Source organism: Sciurus carolinensis, chromosome 2 (assembly GCF_902686445.1).
Source record: "Sciurus carolinensis chromosome 2, mSciCar1.2, whole genome shotgun sequence".
Taxonomy (NCBI): domain Eukaryota; kingdom Metazoa; phylum Chordata; class Mammalia; order Rodentia; family Sciuridae; genus Sciurus; species Sciurus carolinensis.
The window spans coordinates 185,387,218-185,408,820 of record NC_062214.1 but is presented as its reverse complement, the minus strand read 5'-3'; the positions used below and the strand labels follow the sequence as shown (position 1 = coordinate 185,408,820).

Genomic DNA, 21,603 nt, shown 5'->3' with positions numbered 1-21,603 from the left:
AGATGGATGCAATACCTTTATTTTAATTTCTTATTTTTATGTGGTGCTGAGGATTGAACCCAGTGCCTCACATGTGCTAGGCAAGCGCTCTACCGCCGAGTCACAACCCCAGCCCTGATGAAGAAAACTTGAGCATAACTTCTTCCCCATTCAGCAGAGACTTCTCGAGTGCCTGCTAGGCACTCCATACCCCTGTCTGTTCAGGCAGAGACCAAGTAGGCCCTGCATACCCTGCCATAAGCACCGGACCCTGGGGTTAACCTTCTCATGTTTACTTCTTTCCACTTATGGCTGTGTTACTTGGGCAAGTGTCATGTCCCGGCCTTGATTTCCCTTTGTTTTTTGTAAAATGGAGATTGTGATAATAGACCCTCCTGTGAGGTTGTTCTGCGGTGAGAAAGTGAGGATGGAAGGACACAGTTCAGTCACCTTTCACTCTTGTTCCTGCTACTACGTATTTGTTAGGGAACAAAGGAAGCAAGAAACCAGGAATCTAAATTGGGTGCACTCTGGAGTTCTCCTCAGGGAAGAAGAGAAAGCTCCTGAAATGCCCTTTGGGACTTCGAATCCTTAGTTTTTTAATTGACAGATTTCGCTTGTCCCTTCACAGAAGTTGCCCAAGTTACTCTGTCTCCGACTTGAGCCCGTTAGCAATTAACTCTGAGAAGCCTGAGGATCTTCTGTGCAGGGTCAGGCCCCTTCCACATGGACCCTTCTGGAAAAAGGAGACACTAATCCAATTCTGCTAGGTTGTGTCTGGTGTCCTAGGAGGCCACTTAACTGGAGTTGGAGGTCAGGTTCAGCCCACTGAGAGAGGATCCATCCATCACTAGACTTTTACAAGGGAGATTTCCTAGGGAGTTGCTGGAATCATAAAGAATGGCTATCACTTAGTGGTCTGCTTTTCTCTGGGCACTGACCTCAGGGCCTCTGTCTTCTAACTCATTTAGCCTTTGGATAGTTACTATCTTCATCATCATTCTGTTTTAGCAAAGAATAAATAAATTCTAAGAAATTAAGTAATTTGTCGAGGGCCATACAACCAGTAAGTGGGTTCACTGGGATTTGAGCCTTGGGAAGTCCGGCTCCAGAGCCTACCCACCCAACCATGGCTTATTTGCATCAATGGTGAGTATCCCCTATGTTTCTTCTGAAAGATTTTACTCCAAAGAAAAAGCCTGAAGGGAGAAGGAGAAGTGATCTTGGAAACCTGGGTTGTCTGACTTGGCGCTCTGTGAGTGTGGCCTACTGCTCTTTCAAAGAGGGGAAGGCATGGGGTCAGACAGAGGGTACCTCCACTCACTGAACCTGAGCCCTTCTCATTGGGATTGCTGGGAGGTGTGAACATGACATAGTGTCTGGCAGAGTGCCTCAAATGTTCTGGAATACTCTTTTCTTCCCCCATTTTCTCAGAGTGAATTGCAGGGAATGCAACTGAATAGACAAAGATAAGCCTGCTTGGAGAACTTGAATTTGTTTGGCAGTGAAATATAGTACATTCAATGTGGCTTTTTTTTTTTTCAGTGCAGGGGATCGAACCAAGGACTGTGGCACTCTACCAACTGAGCTATATCCCTAGCCCCAAATGTGTTTTTGAAGTTACAGTTTCCATGAACTTGATTTGACAGTCCTTCTGTCCTGAGAACTTCTTTACTCCATGCTGTCAAGTGTCACAATTGCCTGTCTTCCTATTCCTAGTACAATTGTCTGAGAAACTTGGTGCTACTGGCCTTGGAGAGAGTCATGAGGGACTCATCTTCTGTAATCCTCAAAGAATAAGATCATGAAGAGTCTTTGCTGGTGATGGGAAAGGAGGGATGCTGCAGCCTTTATGGGTGTTGATTTGTAGCAGTCATTTTTCAGAATGTGCATTCTCAGATGTTTTTGGACTTCAAATACTGTCCCTGGAGATTTGTGGTCACCTAGCTGCTGTTTCTCCTGATAATAGGAACATCTTGAAGGAGGGTGTTCTCAGCAGTTGTTTACTGTTGGATGAGGTGCCTGCTAGGGAGGGCTTAGGATTTTCCGTCCTGATTGTCTGGATGTGATCCTATCAGAGTGAGCAGGTCACCTTACCACCTAAAATGCTGACTTTCCTGGCTGTCTTCAGTCCTTGCCTCAGGCAAGTTACTTAGCTTCTTAGAATGCTCTTGTCCTTAAAATGAGCACCTTCTTTTTTTAAAAATTTGTTCTAATTAGTTATACTGGACAGCAGAATGCGTTTTGACTCATTGTACACAAATGGAGCACGACTTTTCATTTCTCTGGTTGTACAAGATGCAGTCTAAAATGAGCACCTTCTGCTCACGGTAGTCTCCTTTTCTGAAGAAAGTCCGGATGTTTTCATCTGCCTGACATAACCTGGCCTGGACTTGCCTGGAGCCTGGGCCTTTGGGGGAGATGTCTCTTCTCATCTTGCTTTGTCTACCCCTCTCTGACTGGTTCCATGACAGATTATGTTGGTGAATAGCAGCTATGTCTTTGGTTTTCACTTTGTGACCTCTAAGTGATTTTTTAAAAAAATTTATTTTTCTAAGTGATTTTTATCCTTTCCAAATGGAGTACTGGGTATTTGCTCAGTGCTTGGGCCTTAGGCTGTGTTTAATGAATACTGTTTGGTACCATTCATTAAATACCGAGTGTGAAGGCTGGGTGGTAGGTAGTTTGTATGTATTACTGAGCCTCATGTGACTCTCCCGTTGCCCCAAGAGGTGACCACAGTTAATGCCCCATTTAACAGAGGGTAAAGTTTTCATACCTTTCTAGTGGCAAAAGTAGGATTTGAACCTGGATTTCTCTGACTTCAGGACTCATGCACTCTTAATTAGATTCTCTCCTTGGCTAGACACCATGGACTATGGAGTGTGTGCTGGATCAAGGCAAATTCCTCCTCACTAGGGAAAATCCACTCAAATGATTGATGGGGAAGCTTCCCTGGTGGGGGTTGGTGCTTGCTTTTTGACATGGTCTCCTTCCTCCCTCCTCCCTACTAGATTTGTAGCCTTTCAGATACAGAGAGGGTGTCCATGGACACCCTGGTACTGACTGTTTGTCTCTGGCACACTGACTCATTTCTGACACCACCATGTTTGGGTTGAGGAGGATTCATTTTAAGAGATGGGCAGCTGCATGAGAAGACTGAGTTCCATACTGAGGTCCTGGTTGTGGACCTTTGAGGTCATGGTGACCAAAGCTGCTGTTCTGTGGATATAGAGAGGGCTAGAGATCGTGAACTGCCAAACCTTTGTCTCTAGAAGCAGATGTTGGGTAATTTGTATAATCCTCGAACATTTCCCAAGGCTGTAGCATTTACCATTCTCTGCTGCCAAGACCCATATCACTCTCTCACTCATTTATTAATTTATTCATTCTATGAATGTATTGACTGTCTGCTGTTTTCGAAACACACACAGGTGCTGGGGTGTAATGTGAGTAAAAGACAGATTTGGTCCTTGCTCTCTTGGAGTTCACAACCAGGAAGACAGAATGTCCACATTTTGTGATTCTGGAGTAATTGTTAATAGTACCCCATCATCTTTCAAAAGCATCCTGGCTTCAAAAATACATTTGTCGGTAGTAGGAGAGGGAAACCTTGTGCACACAATCACATAAATGTGTGAATAAAACCAGGATGAGAGCTGCAAAGGAGAGGTGGGTAGAGCCATGGGACACCTGAGAAGGACAACTGACTCTGGGACAGGGATTCTAGGCAGGGAATGCCAACAGACAGAGGCCAGACTATGCAGAGACTGACTTTGGATTTTATCCTAAGAAGTTACATGGTTTCAAGCGTCGGGGTGAAATGGATCTTGTCAATGAGTTCATTACCATTTTGATCTTCATGTATATAAACCCAAGGCAGGGCAGTGGTGGCTAGAAGCTGATTTTAAGTCATTTGTTCATTCATTTAACAAGCAAACGTTTATGGGACGCCATAGTTGGAACTCTGATTAGTGTTTTTCTCTGAGTTTCTGACCTGGTGTGTCCTCAGTGGAGCTGAAACTCAACTCCTGGGGGCACCCTTCAATGGGCCCTCCGTGTTGGGTGGTGCCCCACTTGGTCCCACAGATTAGATATTCATATTTTCACTACATTTATTAAGGTTCTGTTGGGTAATCTTCGCTTTTCTCATCTGCCTTCTTCCATGACTGTGAGCTCTCTGTGTCTTTTTGATGTATCCCACATTTCTGGTCCAGTGGTGAGTCAATGGAAGGTGCTTAAGTTTTGAGGAATGAATCAATGGTGCTTCTTGCATCTGTTTTGGAGACTGAGAGCCCTTCATTTAGAACTTTCACAGAAGCAAAGCAGAAAATTCTTTTGTTTCTATGGAATAGAAATGCCCTTTCTTTTTGGTCTGGTTGTAATACTTCCTTCAAAACTTTCTGTCTTCTTTATGCATGAGCAGATTCTCTTTGGGGGTATTTATAATCCCCAACACTTTACATTTAGGAATGTAGGATTTGAAGGAAAGTAGCCTGTCAGAAGGTATGCACCTGAGATGACATGCATTGGGCCATGGGTATCCTAGCTGTGGCTCCACAGTGTCCTTTTCTGTTCTAGGCTGCCTCTCTTCCAAGCAGTTTTTTGTCCAGGAAGTTTAGGCAAGATCCGAGGCAGCAGGTGACCTCTGGTGAGTACAGGTCTGGGTTCTTAGGGACCAAGGACACAGCTCTGAGGGGCTGAAGTGATTCCTCCTGGCTGTTGCCTTGAAGTTAGAGGTGCTGTCTGTTTGTCAGTGAATCGATCATGCAGAAGATTGTTCAGTATTTGCAGGATCAGACCTGCAACCCCTGGCCTGCCCCTACAGGCCTCCACTTCATTATTATTATTGTTTTTATCCCCAGGGTTGTTGACTCCATCACTCTTTAGTGAAGAAGATTTAAAGCTTTTAAGCCAGAGATTAAAGAGCTAATGGAAATTGGCATGCCACTGGAAAATGAATTTGCAAACGAGAACTCACTGTTCCAAACAACAAAACCCCCAAAACTCCCACAAAAATAAAACCAGACCTCCAAAATGAATGGTACCCTGTCCACATTTCTATACAAATGTGCATGTGTTTGCTCTCATTTAAAGCATTTCTGTATTCAATGAAACAATGAGATTTTGATGGTAGGTGATGTGTACAACTATTCTCCTTACGTATGATCGAATATATTCATTCAGATAACTAATCTTTACTGAATACCTGTCATGAAGCAGGTGCCCTTTTAGGCTCCAGTGATGACAAAAATAGCAAAGAAATGCAAGATGTCATCATCCTGTCTTTAAGAAGCTCGCAGCAGAGCATTGACTGTGTCACTAGCTAACATCGCAGTGTTTACTCCTATATGTGCTAGTTGCTCACGTTGTCATTACAACGAGTTCCTTTGAGACAGGAGTAAGGAAACAAGGAACAGAGGAATTAAATAACTGGCCAAGCTTAAGTGAGAGGTAGAATTGAGGTCTGGACAAGGCAGTCTGGACCTATGCTTTTTACCCATGATGCTCTAGTCCTTGGTTGGCAAGACCAACTTGGCTTGCATGGAGTCCACCTGTGAGGAGAGTATAGAGAGTGATGATTGTTCCTGGCTGGAGGGACGTGCCTTTGTGTCTTACCATAAGGTGTTGAGGCCGGGTCAGTATATTCTATTTAAAACCAAAGTACATGAGTTATCTTTCAGTCTGCAATTAAGGGCAGCTATTCAGTCTATAGAATGTTTATTCTCCCTTCCTTCTGGATGGAAATGGGGAGAGATGAAAAGCTTGCTGGTGCAGGTTAACTGACTTAGTAAGCGAGAATTTTACTTTTTGTTTTTAAATGGGGACAAAGTTCTGATTTTTCTCTATTGTCCTAGAAGGTGACATAATAAAGGAACTTTAGAAAAATGTTTACAAGCTGGACAGAGGGCTAGTTGTGGAAGACAGGAGAAGGCTAGCGTTAAAAGAGAGGACTTTAACTAGTCTCAGCTCTGTCACTTACTAACCACTATAACCACGGGCAACCTTCTTCTGTTTTCTGTTGTCTCATTTATAAAATGAGAATAGTAATAAGATGTATTAGTATAGCATTTTTCATGAGGAATGAATAAGATTCTAGCACATTGTAGGTGCTGGCTGCTATGGTTATTGTTATGGGTATTTTATAACTTTTTTTCAAAGTCTCTGGGGTGGTCTCCACTTCCTTGTCTGTCCCCTTACCAAACTATGTTTCAGAGATAGGCTGGTAGTAGGTCCTGACACTCATTCTCTAAGGTGGAGGGGACACAGGGCATTAAGTATTAATTTGAGATTAACATTGAGCACTTGAGAGTTGTAAGGAGTCCTAAGTAAACAGCTACAAGAAAACCAAGATAGTAGGATCATCTTTTTTTTATGATGTCACTAGTGATCTGTTAACTTTCAGGCCCTCTCCAATGCAGTGATGGTAGAAGGAATAATAATCTTCCATTTAGTTCAAAGTGCAATGAATCAAAATTCCTACACCTGCTTTTGTAGCCTATTAAGTTATTTTATTATTATTAATATTATTAGCAGAAATTGGATAGATTCATGTGCAATAGGAATAATTTCAAATGCAGAGATAGCAGGGCATAGACATCAAACATTCTCTTCAGGACCAGGGTGTTTTTTCAACATCACTTGGGAAATTTGTTATTCAGTCTGTAGAGGCTGAGTCCAAACTGAGATGAAAGGGTGACAGTTAGTTAGTCTGAAAGTTATTGATCATATCAGAGCAGATGCATACAGTCTTGCTTCCTTAGTGGACTTGATGCTTTCTTTGTGTTTTAAAATTCCTCTTATTTTTTCCTTCCATATAGTCAAAGAGAAACTATTAATTCTACATGATAAGGTACAATTTGGAAAATAAACAAGCTCCCCCAAATGTGGCTTTGTCCCCATAATGGTGTTTAGATAGATTAGTCATTAGTACACATTCAAGGTGCTAATGAATTGAGTTTTAGAACACCCTCTACCCAAAGGATTAACTTGGGGTCTCAAGGAAAGCCAGCCAGCTTATGACCATGTGCTACGGATGTGCAGACTAGTTCCTCTTGCATTCCACTTAATTTCCAGATTTTCTGCTCATCTGTTCCTTCTGCAGGTGGCCTTCACTATAGCTTTATAACCAGACTGTTAAGTTCTGATGAAAGCCTGCTACCTGGCTCCCTTGGGGGACCCGAGGAAAGGCTAAATATTTGCACATAACTAAATACTCAGGGCAGCAAGGAAATAAACACCATCCTAATATTCACCATGTCTTTGAAGTTCCCTCTCTCCTTGCCTTTATGTGGCATCTCTTTGTCGAAGACTGAGGTGGGATGACTGTTTAGCTGGCCACTTGATTATGGCAGGTCCCCTCAGGCCAGCATGGGCCTGACCCCCATATTGTTCATCTACGTGGGTGGAGGGTCAGGAAGTGTGGCCTCCTTTCTGTTCCCCGTTGTCCTCTCACACACCATTGAGTGTAAGCAGGAGTGGAGAGCTGGGTCAAGTGTCTGAAATGGGGAAAGAGAAGAACTCAGGGTTGAGAGAAGCTGCCTTTCCAGAGTTTGGCATGGTGATCTTCCAGTTGACAATTCTAATAGCATCACTTGCTATCTCTGCCATGACCCAGTGTGTGCTGTGGACCAGGAACTATTCTAAGTCTCATGTGTCCCATGAGGACAGTTACAATACCCATCAACATAGTCACCATGAGGTATGAATTCATCTGTGCACTAGTTTGTACCCTGAAAAGATTCCTGTAACTATTATTACCCTATAAGAATGACAAGCCACCATGCCCAAAATCTTGCATGCATTTAAAAAATATCCTAACAACAATCCCCCAATGAAGGTATTAGTTCCTCATTTTATAGATGAGGAAACAGAGGCTCAGAGAAGCTGAGTAACTTGCACAGGCTGAACATTTGTCACTTTATCCAAGAACTTTCTCTGTTGCAAGAATAATACCTGAGGCATTACACTCTCTGCCCCTCTGTACTGAAGCCAAGACGTCTTTGAACACCACACAGAAGTGCTGACTGGGTGTGGTTCCCAACTTCCTCTCCCTCCCTCTGTTGTTGGAAATATTCCCATGCAGCCTTGCACTTGGATACAAAGCTCCCTCTCCCCCAACTCCAGCATATTCATTTCTGGGTCGATGAAATCTTTTTATGTGAAGTACTTGGGAAGCAGGAGAAGGAAAAAGCAATCATGGCAAACAAATTAATATTGTGCCTCCACTTTCTCCTGAGGCTTTTCTGCCACAGATGAGCGAGGGACGAACAGAGAGAGGTTGCCACCTGTTGTTGGGGTTCCCAATCATTAAGGGAATGTTTGAATTATAGTATATGTGGTCCACCATGCCTTTATCAAAGGATCTGTGGCTTTCTTTGCATTAAGAACTGAACGTGTGCTACTTTAAATACACTTATGAAGTCACTTTCCACACTCACCCTTGCCTGCCTCAATCCTGACTTGTTATGTCATTCCTAAATCCCTTTGCTGACCATGCCCTGTAGGAATGAAGAACGCTGGGGACACAGAGAGAGCCCCGTGTCCTCAGATGAGGTCCTTTCTTTTTGTCCCAGTGGTATAAGCCATTAGCAAAGTGCATCCTGGGTTACACTTGGGCTGTGATAACAACCTAACTTTCAGTCTGCAAGTGGGCTGGTTTGGACAGCAAATCCAGTACCCTGGCCCTTGGTGCCCATGAATGTGGGATGATTCCTTGTTTTCCTCGGCTAATCTGAGACCAACTGAGTGACTATCGTTCCACTTTTGTTTGTCTTTCTTTCTGATGCCCCATAAGGACACAGAGAAATGGATGATCTCACTGAGTACACAGATCATAGGAGAAAAGCCCCAGACAGTTAGTGGTCCCCTGTGGGCCATCGTTTATCCCAGGGCAGTGTGAACACTCATGATAGTGTCTTGTGCTGTCTGGAGCAGTGATTTATGCAGCCAGCATTGCCTCACGGGAGAAACCTGGGAGGGGTTGTGCCAGGGGGAGAGTCACCTCCGCCCCTCTCTCCCTTCCCATCAGCCTCAGACCTGGCTGACTCTGTGAGAGGTTGCAATTTCTCTTTTATACTTTCAAGGTGGTTTTAATGCAGGGTATGGGGGAGAAGGGAGGAAGCGGAGAGGAGAGAGATACAGATTCCTTTAGAGCTTGCTCTTCTCCAAGTCTCTTCCCCAATTGTAAAAAAAAAAAAAAAAAAAAAAATGTTACACACAGATTTGGGGGTAACTTTTGTGTTTGTCTGATTTGTAAAATGTTTTCCTCTTACCCTTCTGGGAAGATTTATGCTTATGTTTATTACTTTAGTTTGTTTATTCATTTATTATTGCCTTAGTATTCACTCCTCAATGATAAGCCACTGGGTGGTGGTGGAAATTTCAACTTAGAGGCTAGAAAGGAAATTCAAGAAGGAAAAGAATTGAAATGTAAAGTAATGCCTTCTTATCTATAGGAAGCTCTGTATTCATCCATCCGTCCATCCATCCATTCATTCATCTGTCCATCCATCTGTTCATCTATCTTGGTGCTCATGGAACCTCTCTGAATTTGATGGTGGTTGAACTTGTTGGTGAACAGCTGATGCTCATTGAACCTGAGATCATGAGTTGAACTGATGCTGATGTTGGTTGAACCTCTACCCTATAACCTCTTTTGAGTTCAACTGTACACAATTCAGTTATTTCATTATCTGTATGCTCAGACGTTCCTAATGAGCTGGCTTATCTTTACTTTGCAGCCCAAACAGAGAGATTAAAAGCATTAAAGCAAATGCATTTAGTTTTAAAATGTTTTAGTTGAGCTTAAATATTAAGATCACTGGAAATTACTTTAGAAAATTTGTTGAAGTTAGAACTATGAACTCATTTAGAATTATACTCACCGAGTTAGAAATGATTTTTCTACTATATATATGTGTGTGTGTATATATTTATATATTTAAATGCTAGAAGGATTTTTAACGTTTTCATTATAAAGAAATGATAATTGTTTGAGGATATAGTGTCTGCCCTGATTTGAACATTGCAGAATTTATGACATCTGTCAAAACCTCACATAAATATGTACAACTTCTATATATTAGTTAAAATTTAAAAAAACAATGCTTCTAATTCAAATGATATCCAGTTTTGCCAATTCATTTTAATTTTAGATAGAACTAGACTTCTGGAGTTGGGGTTTATCCAAAGCCTTATTACAAGTTTGGGCACTTTTAGGAGAGCTTATTTTTTTTCCTTCTTGCTTCTAGTTCTATATATTACTCCAAGTGAGTTACTTCAGATCTTCAGTGATTCCACTGTGCCCATAGCAACCCTTATATATATTTTCAAAAAAATGTTTCCTCTAGACATTTGGGTATGTTTCCCACTTTACTGAAGATTGAAGGAGAGAGAAGAATTTACATCACGGATATGAAGCAAGTTCAAATTGGTTATTAGATGGAGCTGCTCTTCACAAGTTTCCCAAATTGCTGCTCCTGAGCTTGACCCTCCCTCTTGTCAATTGATGCCCATTTCCTTTTTTCATTCTTTTTCAGGATTTTCTTTGTCTTTTCTTTGCCCCCCATCTCTTTCAGAGTATAAAATCAGTTTTTTCCCCATTTTATTGCATTTATTTTTTAAATCTTATTTTTAGTGCAGAGCAGTTAAGTTCTCACCAGGTCCAACAGGCCAGTGAAGTTTGGGATCTCTGCTTGCATGTTCAAGGACGTCATCTAATTAGAAATGATCCTTTGAAAAGTCCCTTTGGCCTAAACTCTTGGACAATGGCTACCCTCCTCCTCCTTCTCCATTTGGAGGTGGGGATGGAAGTGGGAAAAGTGGAGTGTGTTCTGGGCACCATACATAGAAGAAAGGGGAAACCTCTACTTTGGGCTAATGGGATTTTAATCATGGCTTCTCTACCTCTTGGCTGTGTGACCTAGGACAAATTAGTTAACTTTTCTGTGCCTGTTCCCTCATCTCTAAAGTGAGAATTATGCTACTGTCTTGCAAGTTTTGGAAAGGATGAAATGGAATGATGTTTCTAATGCACCTGGCTAAATGCAGGCACTTAACAAATGTTAGTTTCCTTTTCCTTTTAATTGATAAACACTTTCCTTGAGGGTTACATATGTAAACATTAAATATTTATAAATTGCATAATTCAAGAAAAATGAAACTTAAAAAGACATCTTACTTTAGATTTTTGATGAAACAAATAATCATCTTGTTTGTCTTTTCTGCCAATCTGTATTTTTGTGTGCTGTGCTGGGCCTGCTTATGATGTTTACGTGTGATTCTCAGCACTGGGAGACTTGCAGTTTTATGGGTGATGTAAATATTGGGTGTCGATGGTGTGATTTGAGACAACCTGAGTGACTGAAGCCTGTAACTGTCCCTGGGGTATTGTTTTCAAGTGGGCCCATTGGGAACTGGATGGATAATGAGGAAATAAACACCAGGCTGAGGCTTTGTGGTTTGGTCTGATGGTACTCCCACAGCACAGTGAAGAAGGGGTATTTTACTAGTGGAAAGGACTCACCATCTGCCTCCCCTCAAAAGCTGAGTAGAATATAAGTCTGATTGAGTCAGCGATCCTTATTGATATCCTTGTCAATTAGGTGGGTTTAAACCATCGGCAGAGACAGTTTGTACACCTCCCTTGCAGTTGGATTTTGAATCCTAGGGATCCAGGGCTTCTGTTAGAAACAGTGGCCGCTACATTCTTCATAATATTCCATATTCTTAGGGGCAAGAAAGAAAGGATCGTCCAAAGGCTTACACAAGAAATCTTTAGCCCTGTCGTTCGGTTGATTGTCTGACTGCCAAATCTAACCTGTTGCTCATTTTTGTACCTGCAGCCTGCCTTGTTAAGAATGATTTTTGAAAATTTAAGCGGTGATGAAAAAAAGAAAAACATGTAACAGAGACTGTATACAGATTTCCAAAGCTAAAATATTTGCTCTCTAGCTCTTCATAGAAATGGCTGCTTGTCCCTGGTCTACAGAGTTTGAAATAGCTCATTAAATATCATTATTGAAGGAAAAATGTAAGGATATGGATTTTTCAGGTGCAGTCTGGTTTGAGACAGCCACCATGTGCCTGTTTAAACAAATGGGCATTGCTGCCGATGAATGCAACCACATTTCAATATTTGTGTCTTGCCCCCTCTACATAGATTTATTCCAGCTTTGTCCTGGGTTCTGAGTGTCTGTTGTTTTTCTAGAAATAGTTTATATGTCTGTCACCTCCTCTCTGAAGCCTCCACTTGCCACCTTCTCACACAGCTCCTTTTGAACTAGGCAGCGTGGACCTGAGCTGCAAATGACCGCCCTTCATCTCTGCTGGCCTGAAGTGGCGTGGCCGGGCCAGTTCAGGAAGGGCTGCTGAGGGGTGTTGCATCTTACTCTGCTCCTGCTGAAGCTGGGGAAGGGCTTTTCGGTGTATGTGTCATTGGTGCAGAAATGTGAGCCCAGGGAAGCGGGCAATTGTGAGCCTGGAATGTACAGACTGAGTCTCTCAGAAGTAGGACCTGTGTTAGACCCTGAAAAAATGGGCAGAGTTTGCATAAGTGAAGGTACAGAGGAACAAGGGAACATCTCACGAGGTGTCCTGCCTGGGGTGGAGACTTAAGATGGCAAGAGATGAGAATGAGCCGTCATTGTAGTGGAACTATTAAGACATGGAATTCCAAATCCCGTAGCCAGCATTGGAATTTATTTTAAAAAAGAACAAAGTGTGTGTGTGTGTGTGTGTGTGTGAGAGAGAGAGAGAGAGAGAGAGAGAGAGAGAGGGAGAAAGAGAGAGAAAGCGTAGATATTACAGCGATTCCCTTCACATTTCAGTTAACCATGGGCCACATAGATGATGATGGTCCCATTGGCTCACATCGCCCAGTGACTTTATAACAGCTTCAGTTTATGTAAGTATACTCTATGATGTTCATGCAAGGACAAAATCACCTAACAATGTATTTCTCAGGACCGTCCCTGTCATTAAACAACACAACTGTCTTGGTTAAACCCTAATAGACAGACACTGGGCTAAGGATATCAGTTACATGGACCATCTATCTCACTTAATCCTCTCAACAACTCTGTGGGGGAAGATCTCCTCCCTGGTTTGCAAATGAGTTAACTAGGTGGAGAGTGATTGAAATGACTTACTCAAGGTTGCACAATTAATAATAGGCAGAGCCAAGAGGGCCTGACTTGGGAGCCTAAGTACTTAACTCCTGTGCTGTTGAAACTAACTCAGCATCAAACATTCCAACAAGACAGTGAAGAGTAGAGAGAGAGAGAAGAAAGCAATTAAAATCCTGCCTTTCAGAAATGACCAATCAGGGTGAGCATTCTAGAGCATTCTATGTGTACGCAGGACAATAGGTAGATGTTTTGCGTGACCCAGGCCCTTGTGTGCCCGCACGTTTATATATAAGCGGGACCATGCTCTATATCTTAGTTTCCCCCTCCACCTAAAACTCATTTTCTAATTTTCACGAACGGGTGAGTGATATTTTGCTTTCCGATCGTACCCTCATCCACTTAACCAGTGTCACTAGATCATTGCAGTTTCTTAAGCAGAGGAGTAATCTGTTGGAAGATTAAACAAGATTTTAACGGAGTCTCGTGCTTTTCCCCTTCCTTTGCAGCACGCCCTCGATGCTGACAATGCGGGAGTCAGTCCGATAGGAAACTCATCCAGCAGCAACAGTCACTGGGACCTGGGAAGTGCCTTTTTCTTTGCTGGAACCGTCATCACCACCATAGGTATCCATTCGTTTGCTACTGTCCTTCTTTCCTCTGTGGGCTGTCCCTAGTGATGGCTTGAGTACAAGTGCAGGGTAGAGGAAGTTCAAGGCTGAAAGGAGGCTCACGAAGCACCACCGAGTCAACAGTCACTACGTGGCTTTCAGTAAAAAGCCAAGCGGAATGAAGAATCTCCTTTCAGCATGAAAGGTTAGGGAGCTTTTCGTTTGAAAGGACCTAAAGGAAAAGGCTAGGGTGAAAAGTACGAATTGGTCAGTTGAAATCTGTCAGCTCTGTTGAGCTCGAATTTCTTTTTAAAGATCGTACTTCTTACTAAAGTTATGTATGGTAGAACCAAAGTGCTCTACAAAGTCTGTTTTGAAAAACCACATTCCTGCCCCATCTCATTTTCTCCACCTTCCGAGAGACAACTGCTTTCATGTCTTTTGATGATCTCAGTGTCCCTCTCCTTGTATTTAAATACCACGTTTGTATTGAAACCTTTGGAACTTTTGGTTTAGGAGTTATTTATTGACTTCCCATTGTGGAGGATGAGGAGTTAGTACACTTTCTTCCTCTCCACATGGCTGCAGAAGGGCTCTTGTCCTATCTTCCTGATATAGTTTGATTAGAAAAGAGTTGAATATCTGCCTTGGGTTGACTAGGTAAATGCTTTTTGCAACTAACTGGTCATATGGTGAACTGTGATCCCTCCTCCTCCTCCTCCTCCTCCTCCTCCTCCTCCTCCTCCTCCTCCTCTGCCTTCTTTTTATTTGTAGTAATGAGAGTTGAACTCAGGGGTGCTCTCCTGCTGAGCTGTATCCCCAACCTTTTTCATTTTTAAATTTGAGATAGGGTCTCGCTAAGTTGCCAGGGCTGGCCTTGAACCTGTGATCCTCTTTTGCCTCAGTCTCCGGAGTCATTGGGATTACAGGTGTGCATCACCAGGCCAGGCTATGATTACTTCTTTCCTGCACAAATTTTTGTCTGATTTTATCGTGTGTGTGTGTGTGTGTGTGTGTGTGTCTGTCTGTCTGTCTGTGTGTTTTCTGACACTTGGGGCGTTTTGTACTTTTGTCTTAGGAGCTAGCTTTGTAATGATAAGAGTATACAAAACCACAGTGTTCTATTCATTAACCAGGGTAGATCAGATCCCTTTTATAGAAGATGGCGTCTTTTCTTCCTCTCCTCTCACATGGTGTTAGTCAATACCACCTATTAAATAAATGTTTGCTATTAAATGATTAAATATGAATATGCTTCTGTTATATGATTTGCTGTCTTTAAGTGATAACTTTCGGCTCTCAGCTCTTCCGTATAATGCAGTCAGGGAACTTACTCAGCATCTCAACTCCCTTCCCCATCCTGTCCCAACTACAGTTCATTGTATCATTTGACACATAACAGTTTGCACTCTGTTCTGTAACCCTGGTGCTCCCACTGGCTTTAGTTGAGGCTCTCTGGGTAAATCATGTCAGCGCTCCTCTCTAGCCTGTCTGCCATACTTCCGGTCATCGTCACTTACTTGACTGGAAGTCATTCTAAGTAGTACCTTATGAATGGCTCAAGGCTGCAGTAGTCCCTGGGATCTTGCAGTGCTCAGGGTGATAGACTGACACTTCACAGACAGCTTGAGAGAAATGAACTCCATCTGGCTGACTCACCTTTTCTTTTTTGCTGGTCTTGTGGGTGTCCCTGTGCTGCCTTTTGATGTTAGTACTGCTGTGGAGAAACCTGGTGCTGGCCAGCCCTGCATTTCTCCTTTCATCTTCTTATTTTTCTTTTGAATTTTGAGGTCGGTTCTCGCTGAGTTGACGAGGCTGACTTTGAAATTGTGATCCTCCTGCCTCAGCCTCCCGCTGTCACTGGGATTGCAGGCCAGCACCCCAGTGCCTGGCTTGCCCTTTTATTTTGATCTTGATGTTTTAGTTGAGCTTCTTGAAAGATTATTTCCTTATATAGCCCTACTATGTTTTGTCCCTTTTATTTTAAGAAAGTCTTCTTGATTGTCACTTTTAAACAATTTCTCTGCCGTGTGCTTTCGGTTTTGTTCTTCAGGGACTCCAACTACACGTGTATCCTAACTTTGTTGCCTGACTTCTGTGTCCGTCATTTTCCTTCTACTTGTTTGTAACTCTGAAGATGTTGTTCTGTTTTTTTTCACTACCATCCTTTCTGTTCCTTTGTGTGTGTGTGTGTGTGTGTGTGTGTGTTTTCATAACACCTACTCTGCTATGTGTGTGCTCCTGCTCATTTTATTTTCCTTTCTGGGAGCATCGGGGTTATGTTTCCCTTCCCAATTTGTTCCTGAATTTCTTCGATCACATTCTGTCTTCACTTGTCATCTCACACTCCTTTCCTGATTTCTTGCATTTGGCTTGGTAGTTTCTCTGTGAAGGTCCTTAGAGGTGACGGTTACACCATTTTTGTCTAGTTTGGGCAATGTTTTTTCTGGTGTCTTGAACCCATTGGGAAGTTTTGTTACTCTTCACATTTTTTCTTATGGAGCCTTTATATTTATGCTGGGCCAGCTTCTTTTTAGAACACTTGACCCTGAACAAACTGGGTATTTGTGGACCAGTGCTTTGTCACATCTTTTGGGGGGCTTCCAGATAGGACTTCCCAAGCGTTCTCCATTTCTGCTGCCCCTTTCTGAGACAGAGCATCTCTTACAAGTGTGGCCCCTCTGTGTTTTTCTCTGCCGAGTCCTGCTGCTTCTGTGTTCCGCACCAGGTTAGTTTCAGGGTGGCTTTCTGCTCTCCCTCTTCACCTTATTCCACACTTGGTGCAACCAAGAACATCTCTTTCAAAGTTCAAGGTGCAAGTCTCACCGTCGTACTTGGGCATTTGCTGGCTCCCTCTGAGGTTTGCCTGGGAGGGGTCCTTCCATCGTTCTTTGCGCTTCTTCTGTTTTTTCGCATTTGGATTCCATCCATTCTCAGCTTCTTTTGGGAGTTCTTACACACATTCTGTAACCTATGGACTCTATTTTCTCTTGCAGCTCTGTAGAAAATGAGTTTGAGGAGTTTCTGCCCCCAAACCACAGTGCAAGTTCTCATTCAGCAGACTGGGAGATACACAGGCCCTTCTGGCCCCTGGCAGCAATGGGCAGCCCTCCAGAGACCCTCTACCCTCCTGGTGGGAGGGCTCCTTCATTAAAACCCCCTTATACTTTCTGGGAGGATCTCCTGTCCTGCTTCTCTCTGGTGCTCAGCCATGCCTTCCAGAAAGTTGTTTCCTTTGATGCACAGCTTCGGCTGTCAACTTCCTATTGGTGTATATGTGTTTTAGAGGCTAAGGGTTGTTTTAGAGGCACAAATTTTTGGTTCTAGCCTTTAGGACCTATGTTGCTTCTACTTTGGTGAAATCAAGAAAGTTACATGCAACAAGAACATTTGGGATGAAAGAGAATTGTCATTCTTACTTAGTCTTTGTGTCAGGGTTCTTCAGAGAGTTAGAAGCAATGTGTGTGTATGTTGTGTGTGTGTGTGTGTGTATTTTCTAGGGAAATAGGCTCACGTGATTGAGCCAGAAAAATCAATGGTGTAACTCTCAGTCCAAGTCTCAAGGTCTGAGAACATAGGGGGCTGTTGGTGTAAATCCAGGAGTCCAAAAGTTTGAGAACCTATAGTTTTGATGTCCAAGGGCACGAGACAAGGGTGTGCTCCAACTCTGGGAGACAGAGTGGAAGTCTTTTCTCTGACTTTTCTGTTCTATCCAGGGCCCCTACTGAGCGAATAATATCTACCCACGTTGGGGGTGGAGCTTCCCCACTCAGTCCACCAATGAGAGTCTGCTCACAGACACACCTAGCAATCATGCTTTTCCAGTTCCTTAGTCGAGTCAAGTTGACAATTAAAATGAACTGTCACCGTCTTTTGATCTAAATATATGGCATACTAGATTTATACTTGAAAATCTGCAAACATGTTAACATCGACAATGGCAAGTGTGCACAGTGTTCGTGGGTGTGTGGCTTAGCGGGATTTTCTGACAACCCAGTCCAGGTTAGGTCATGTTAGTGCTTGATCTCTCAGCACCCAAGAAAGGAGGCATGTGGCCTGTCACCATTTGATGTATGGGCAAAAAATACAACAGACCTCACAACACCTGAGGGCATCACTGCAGTAGATGGAGAAGACCATGTCAGGTTAGGTTGTGTTGACAGTCTGGTTATTAAGATGGGGAAATGTCTTGCATTTTGGAGGATTTGTTGTAAAATAAAAAAAAAATTGAGGAAGTCTGGGCCACTTTAAGAGGTACATTTTTGAAATCATATCTGGTACTCAGGCTATTGGACCCATGAGACAATAGTGTGTGTTAAAGACAGAAAAAGAAAACTTAATTTTCTTGTTTTATGACATGGCAAAATTAGTGGTCTCTTTGATACGTTGAAAAAGGTTGTAGCTATGACAAAATGCCCATTCTTGGTGTTCATTGTGTCAACTCGTTAGGAACCAGGAACTTGGTTTATTGAACTGTGTTTGCTGACTTCCTCTCTTTCTTATTGGAGGTAAATCTGGAAAAAAGCCTAGGCAACTGCCATTCATTTTCTTCCCTTGATAGATTGTTCTGCCGGGAATTTTCTAATACGAAACAAACAGTAAGAAAAGGGCAATGGTAAATGGGGTCCTGCTCATCCCTTTGAGCTCCAGATGGAGCTGCTCATGAAGCATTAAGAAATAGATGTTACATCTCTCACTTACTGGAGTCAATGTTTCCTTTTTTTCTTTTTCCTTTCTTCTTTCATTTCCTTCCTTCCTTCCTCTCTCTTTCTTTCTTTCCTTCCTTCCTTCTTTCCTTCCCCCTTCCTTCCTTCCTTCATTCCTTCCTTCTTTCCTCCCTCCCTCCCTCCCTTCCTTCCTTCCTTCCTTTCTTTCTTTCTTCCTTCCTTCCTTCTTTCCTTCCCCCTTCCTTCCTTCCTTCCTTCCTTCCTTCCTTCCTTCCTTCCTTCCTTCCTACCTTCCTTCCTTCCTTCCTTCTTTCCTTCCTTCCTCCCTCCCTCCCTCCTTCCCTTCCTTCCTCCTTCCCTCTCTCTCTCTTTCCTTCCTTCCTCCTTCCCTCTCTCCCTCCTTCCTTCCTTCTTTCCTTCCTTCCTTCCTTCCTTCCTTCCTTCCTTCCTTCCTTCCTTCCTTCCCTCCCTCCCTCCTTCCCTTCCTTCCTTTCTCTCTCTCTCTCTTTCCTTCCTTCCTCCTTCCCTCCCTCCCTCCTTCCTTCCCTCCCTCCCTCCCTCCTTCCTTCCTTCCTTCCTTCCTTCCTTCCTTCCTTCCTTCCTTCCTTCCTTCATAGTTTGCATTGGATTTTCTACTACCTGCAACCAAAAGAAAAAAAATATCCTAACTAATTCACACTTACGGGTCAGAACTCACAGATGCCCAGTACGTTTCTTCTGACCTCATGACCAGCCCCACCCTGCTGGCCACTGTAGCTGGCATTCTCCCATCATTGGGTCACATGATCTTGATTTGAAGTCTGAGGAAAGCCATCCTAGCCGGTGAGCCTCTAGGCTTATGGACCCATATCCTGGCCACTGGGGTGGCATTTCCACTACAGTAGGAGGAAGGACATTGTATCACACCAATTACGGGCAGGATGGGAATCTCTTCCAAATTTAGAGGGCTCTAAAACAGGAAACTACTATGAAACAAACATGCTAACAAAAATAAAACCCAACTCAAAAAAGTGTACTTTTGGGGCTGGGGCTGTGGCTCAGTGTTGGAGTGCTTGCCTCACATGTGTGAGGCACTGGGTTCAATCTCAGCACCACATACAAATAAACAAAATAAAGGTATTGTGTCCATCTACAACTAAAAATATTTTAAAAAGTGTACCTTGGCATCATGGTACACAGTTAGCACTGGAGACTGAGTCTTTTATTCTATTCAATGTAGAAAAAAAACTCTATTTTTTCTTATTCTCTATCCAAAAAGATAATGTATTACAAATTGAATACCATTTAAACTGGCTAAATTTTAATTCTAGAGTAGAAGGTCTTAAGAAAGTCATACAGTTAGAGAATTCCAAAGAAAACTTTAGTACAACATAAGTAAAAATAATGAGGCACAGGAATAATTGTTTTTCCAATTACTTAGTGGTAAATTCATTCATTGCATGTGATAGTAAGTGTTATAAGAAAACTCAGGGCCCAGTAATTCTCTAGTTCTTCATAAGAAATTTCCATTATTTAAGAGTTAGGAAGATGGAGGGGCCGGAGTGAAGAACTGAATTCTCATTAATTGTGAAATACACAAATACTAACCTGCTTGCCTGAGCTCATATAGTTTGCAACACAATAATGTCTGTATTTCCTCACACTGTTAGTGATGTTGGAACTTTAGAGTTCTTTGAAAAGCATGCCTTCGATGGTTTCCTTTGGATCCACTGTCTACAGTGTAGACAGTGACTTCTTGTAGGAGGCTTAAGCTTTTCTACTCTTGGAATGCTGATAACACCACAAGGAAAATCTTTGGGCAGGAAGTATGGTGTTCATCTCTGGTTGCTTCCTTGGAAAGATAACCCAGGCATTGCCCTGTCAAATGGCAAGGACCATTTAAGTCCTCACCCAATTGCTTTCAAGACTCTCATGAACAGCAGGAGGTTAGATACTTTTCATATGCAAAAAAAAAAAAATGCTCATTATTTAAAATGGACAGAGAGAGAGGAAGAGCTATCTTAGGAATAATAAGGTCTTTTCTGAAAAGAAGCACTACTACTCAATATCAGAGGTTTCTTTTATCTGAGGATATCAAAGTACTTCTTTTTTAAAAAACTTTTCTCATGCTGAGATAAATGGAAAGATTTATACTTGTAGAGCTGACCCTGTATAGCCACAGATTTGCATCTGTGGATTCAGCTAACTGTATACAGAAGTTTTTCCTTGTCATTATTCCCTAAACAATATAAAATAACAATTATTTGCATGGCATTTACATTGCATTAGGTGTTACGAGTAATTTAGAGATGATTAAAGTATATGGAAGGGGCTAGGGTTGTAGCTTGTAGTGATAGAGTGCTTGCCTAGCACGTGTGAAGCACTGTGTTTGATCCTCAGTGCCACCTAAAAACAAATGAATAAAACAAATGTATTATGTCCATCTATGACTAAAAAGTTTTTTTGAAAAATAAAGTGTATGGAAGGATATGCATAGGTTTATATGCAAATACTAAGCCATTTTATAGAAAGGACTTGTGCATCTGTGGATTTTGCTGTGTGCAGGGGTCCTGGACTCAATCCCCCGTGGATATTGAGGGACAACTGTAAAGCAAAGGGAATATGTTTTCACATTTCTACAACCAGTAGCCACACCAGAAGGAAGACCAGAGTCTGTTCAGTCTTTGCTGAGGGTACCCTGCAGCCTTTCTCTTTGCTGCATAACTAATCCTGATGTAAGAAAGTTCCATCTACCTTTGTTGAATCTGCTACTGGATTCCAGCAACTAGCTTTTCTGAACTGGAGCAACAATGCTCATTCCTTGTGAAGATGCTTTTCCACAAACCATAATTTGTAGAAAGGCAGCAAATGATTGCATTCTTACCATCAGCTATGAAATGCAATTAGATTTTAGTCTTTGAGGCATTTTCAGATTGGGTCAGCTGGCTCTACCTGCATCAAAGGGAAGCCCTTGGTCCCAGGTAGTAGACAGTAATGGTGTCACTTGCAGCCTCAGTTAAGGATTATACCTGCCAAGGTTACTGAGGCAGCTGCTTGTACTTATCCAGCACTTAGATTGACTGTTTAACTCAGGGCCAATGGAAATAGCAGTCATTGAGCCTAACAGTCAACCAAATGCTTACCAGGTACTGAGCTCTCTGCTCCATGTGCCTGATCTCATTTAATCCTGCAATAACAATGTGAGGCAAGTTCTGTACTTTTATATATGGGAAGACTAAG

General features: G+C 42.5%; 1 protein-coding gene across 3 annotated transcripts in view; it reads left to right on the top strand.

The window, feature by feature from the left end:
• Positions 1 to 21,603, top strand: part of Kcnk10 (potassium two pore domain channel subfamily K member 10) — a 129,132-nt gene that overhangs the window by 61,209 nt on the left and 46,320 nt on the right. For all 3 annotated transcript variants that reach the window (XM_047534728.1, XM_047534734.1, XM_047534720.1), the window contains exon 3: positions 13,616 to 13,733. In XM_047534728.1, the coding sequence (XP_047390684.1) occupies positions 13,616 to 13,733 (118 nt within the window). The remainder of the gene's footprint in view (positions 1 to 13,615; positions 13,734 to 21,603) is intronic.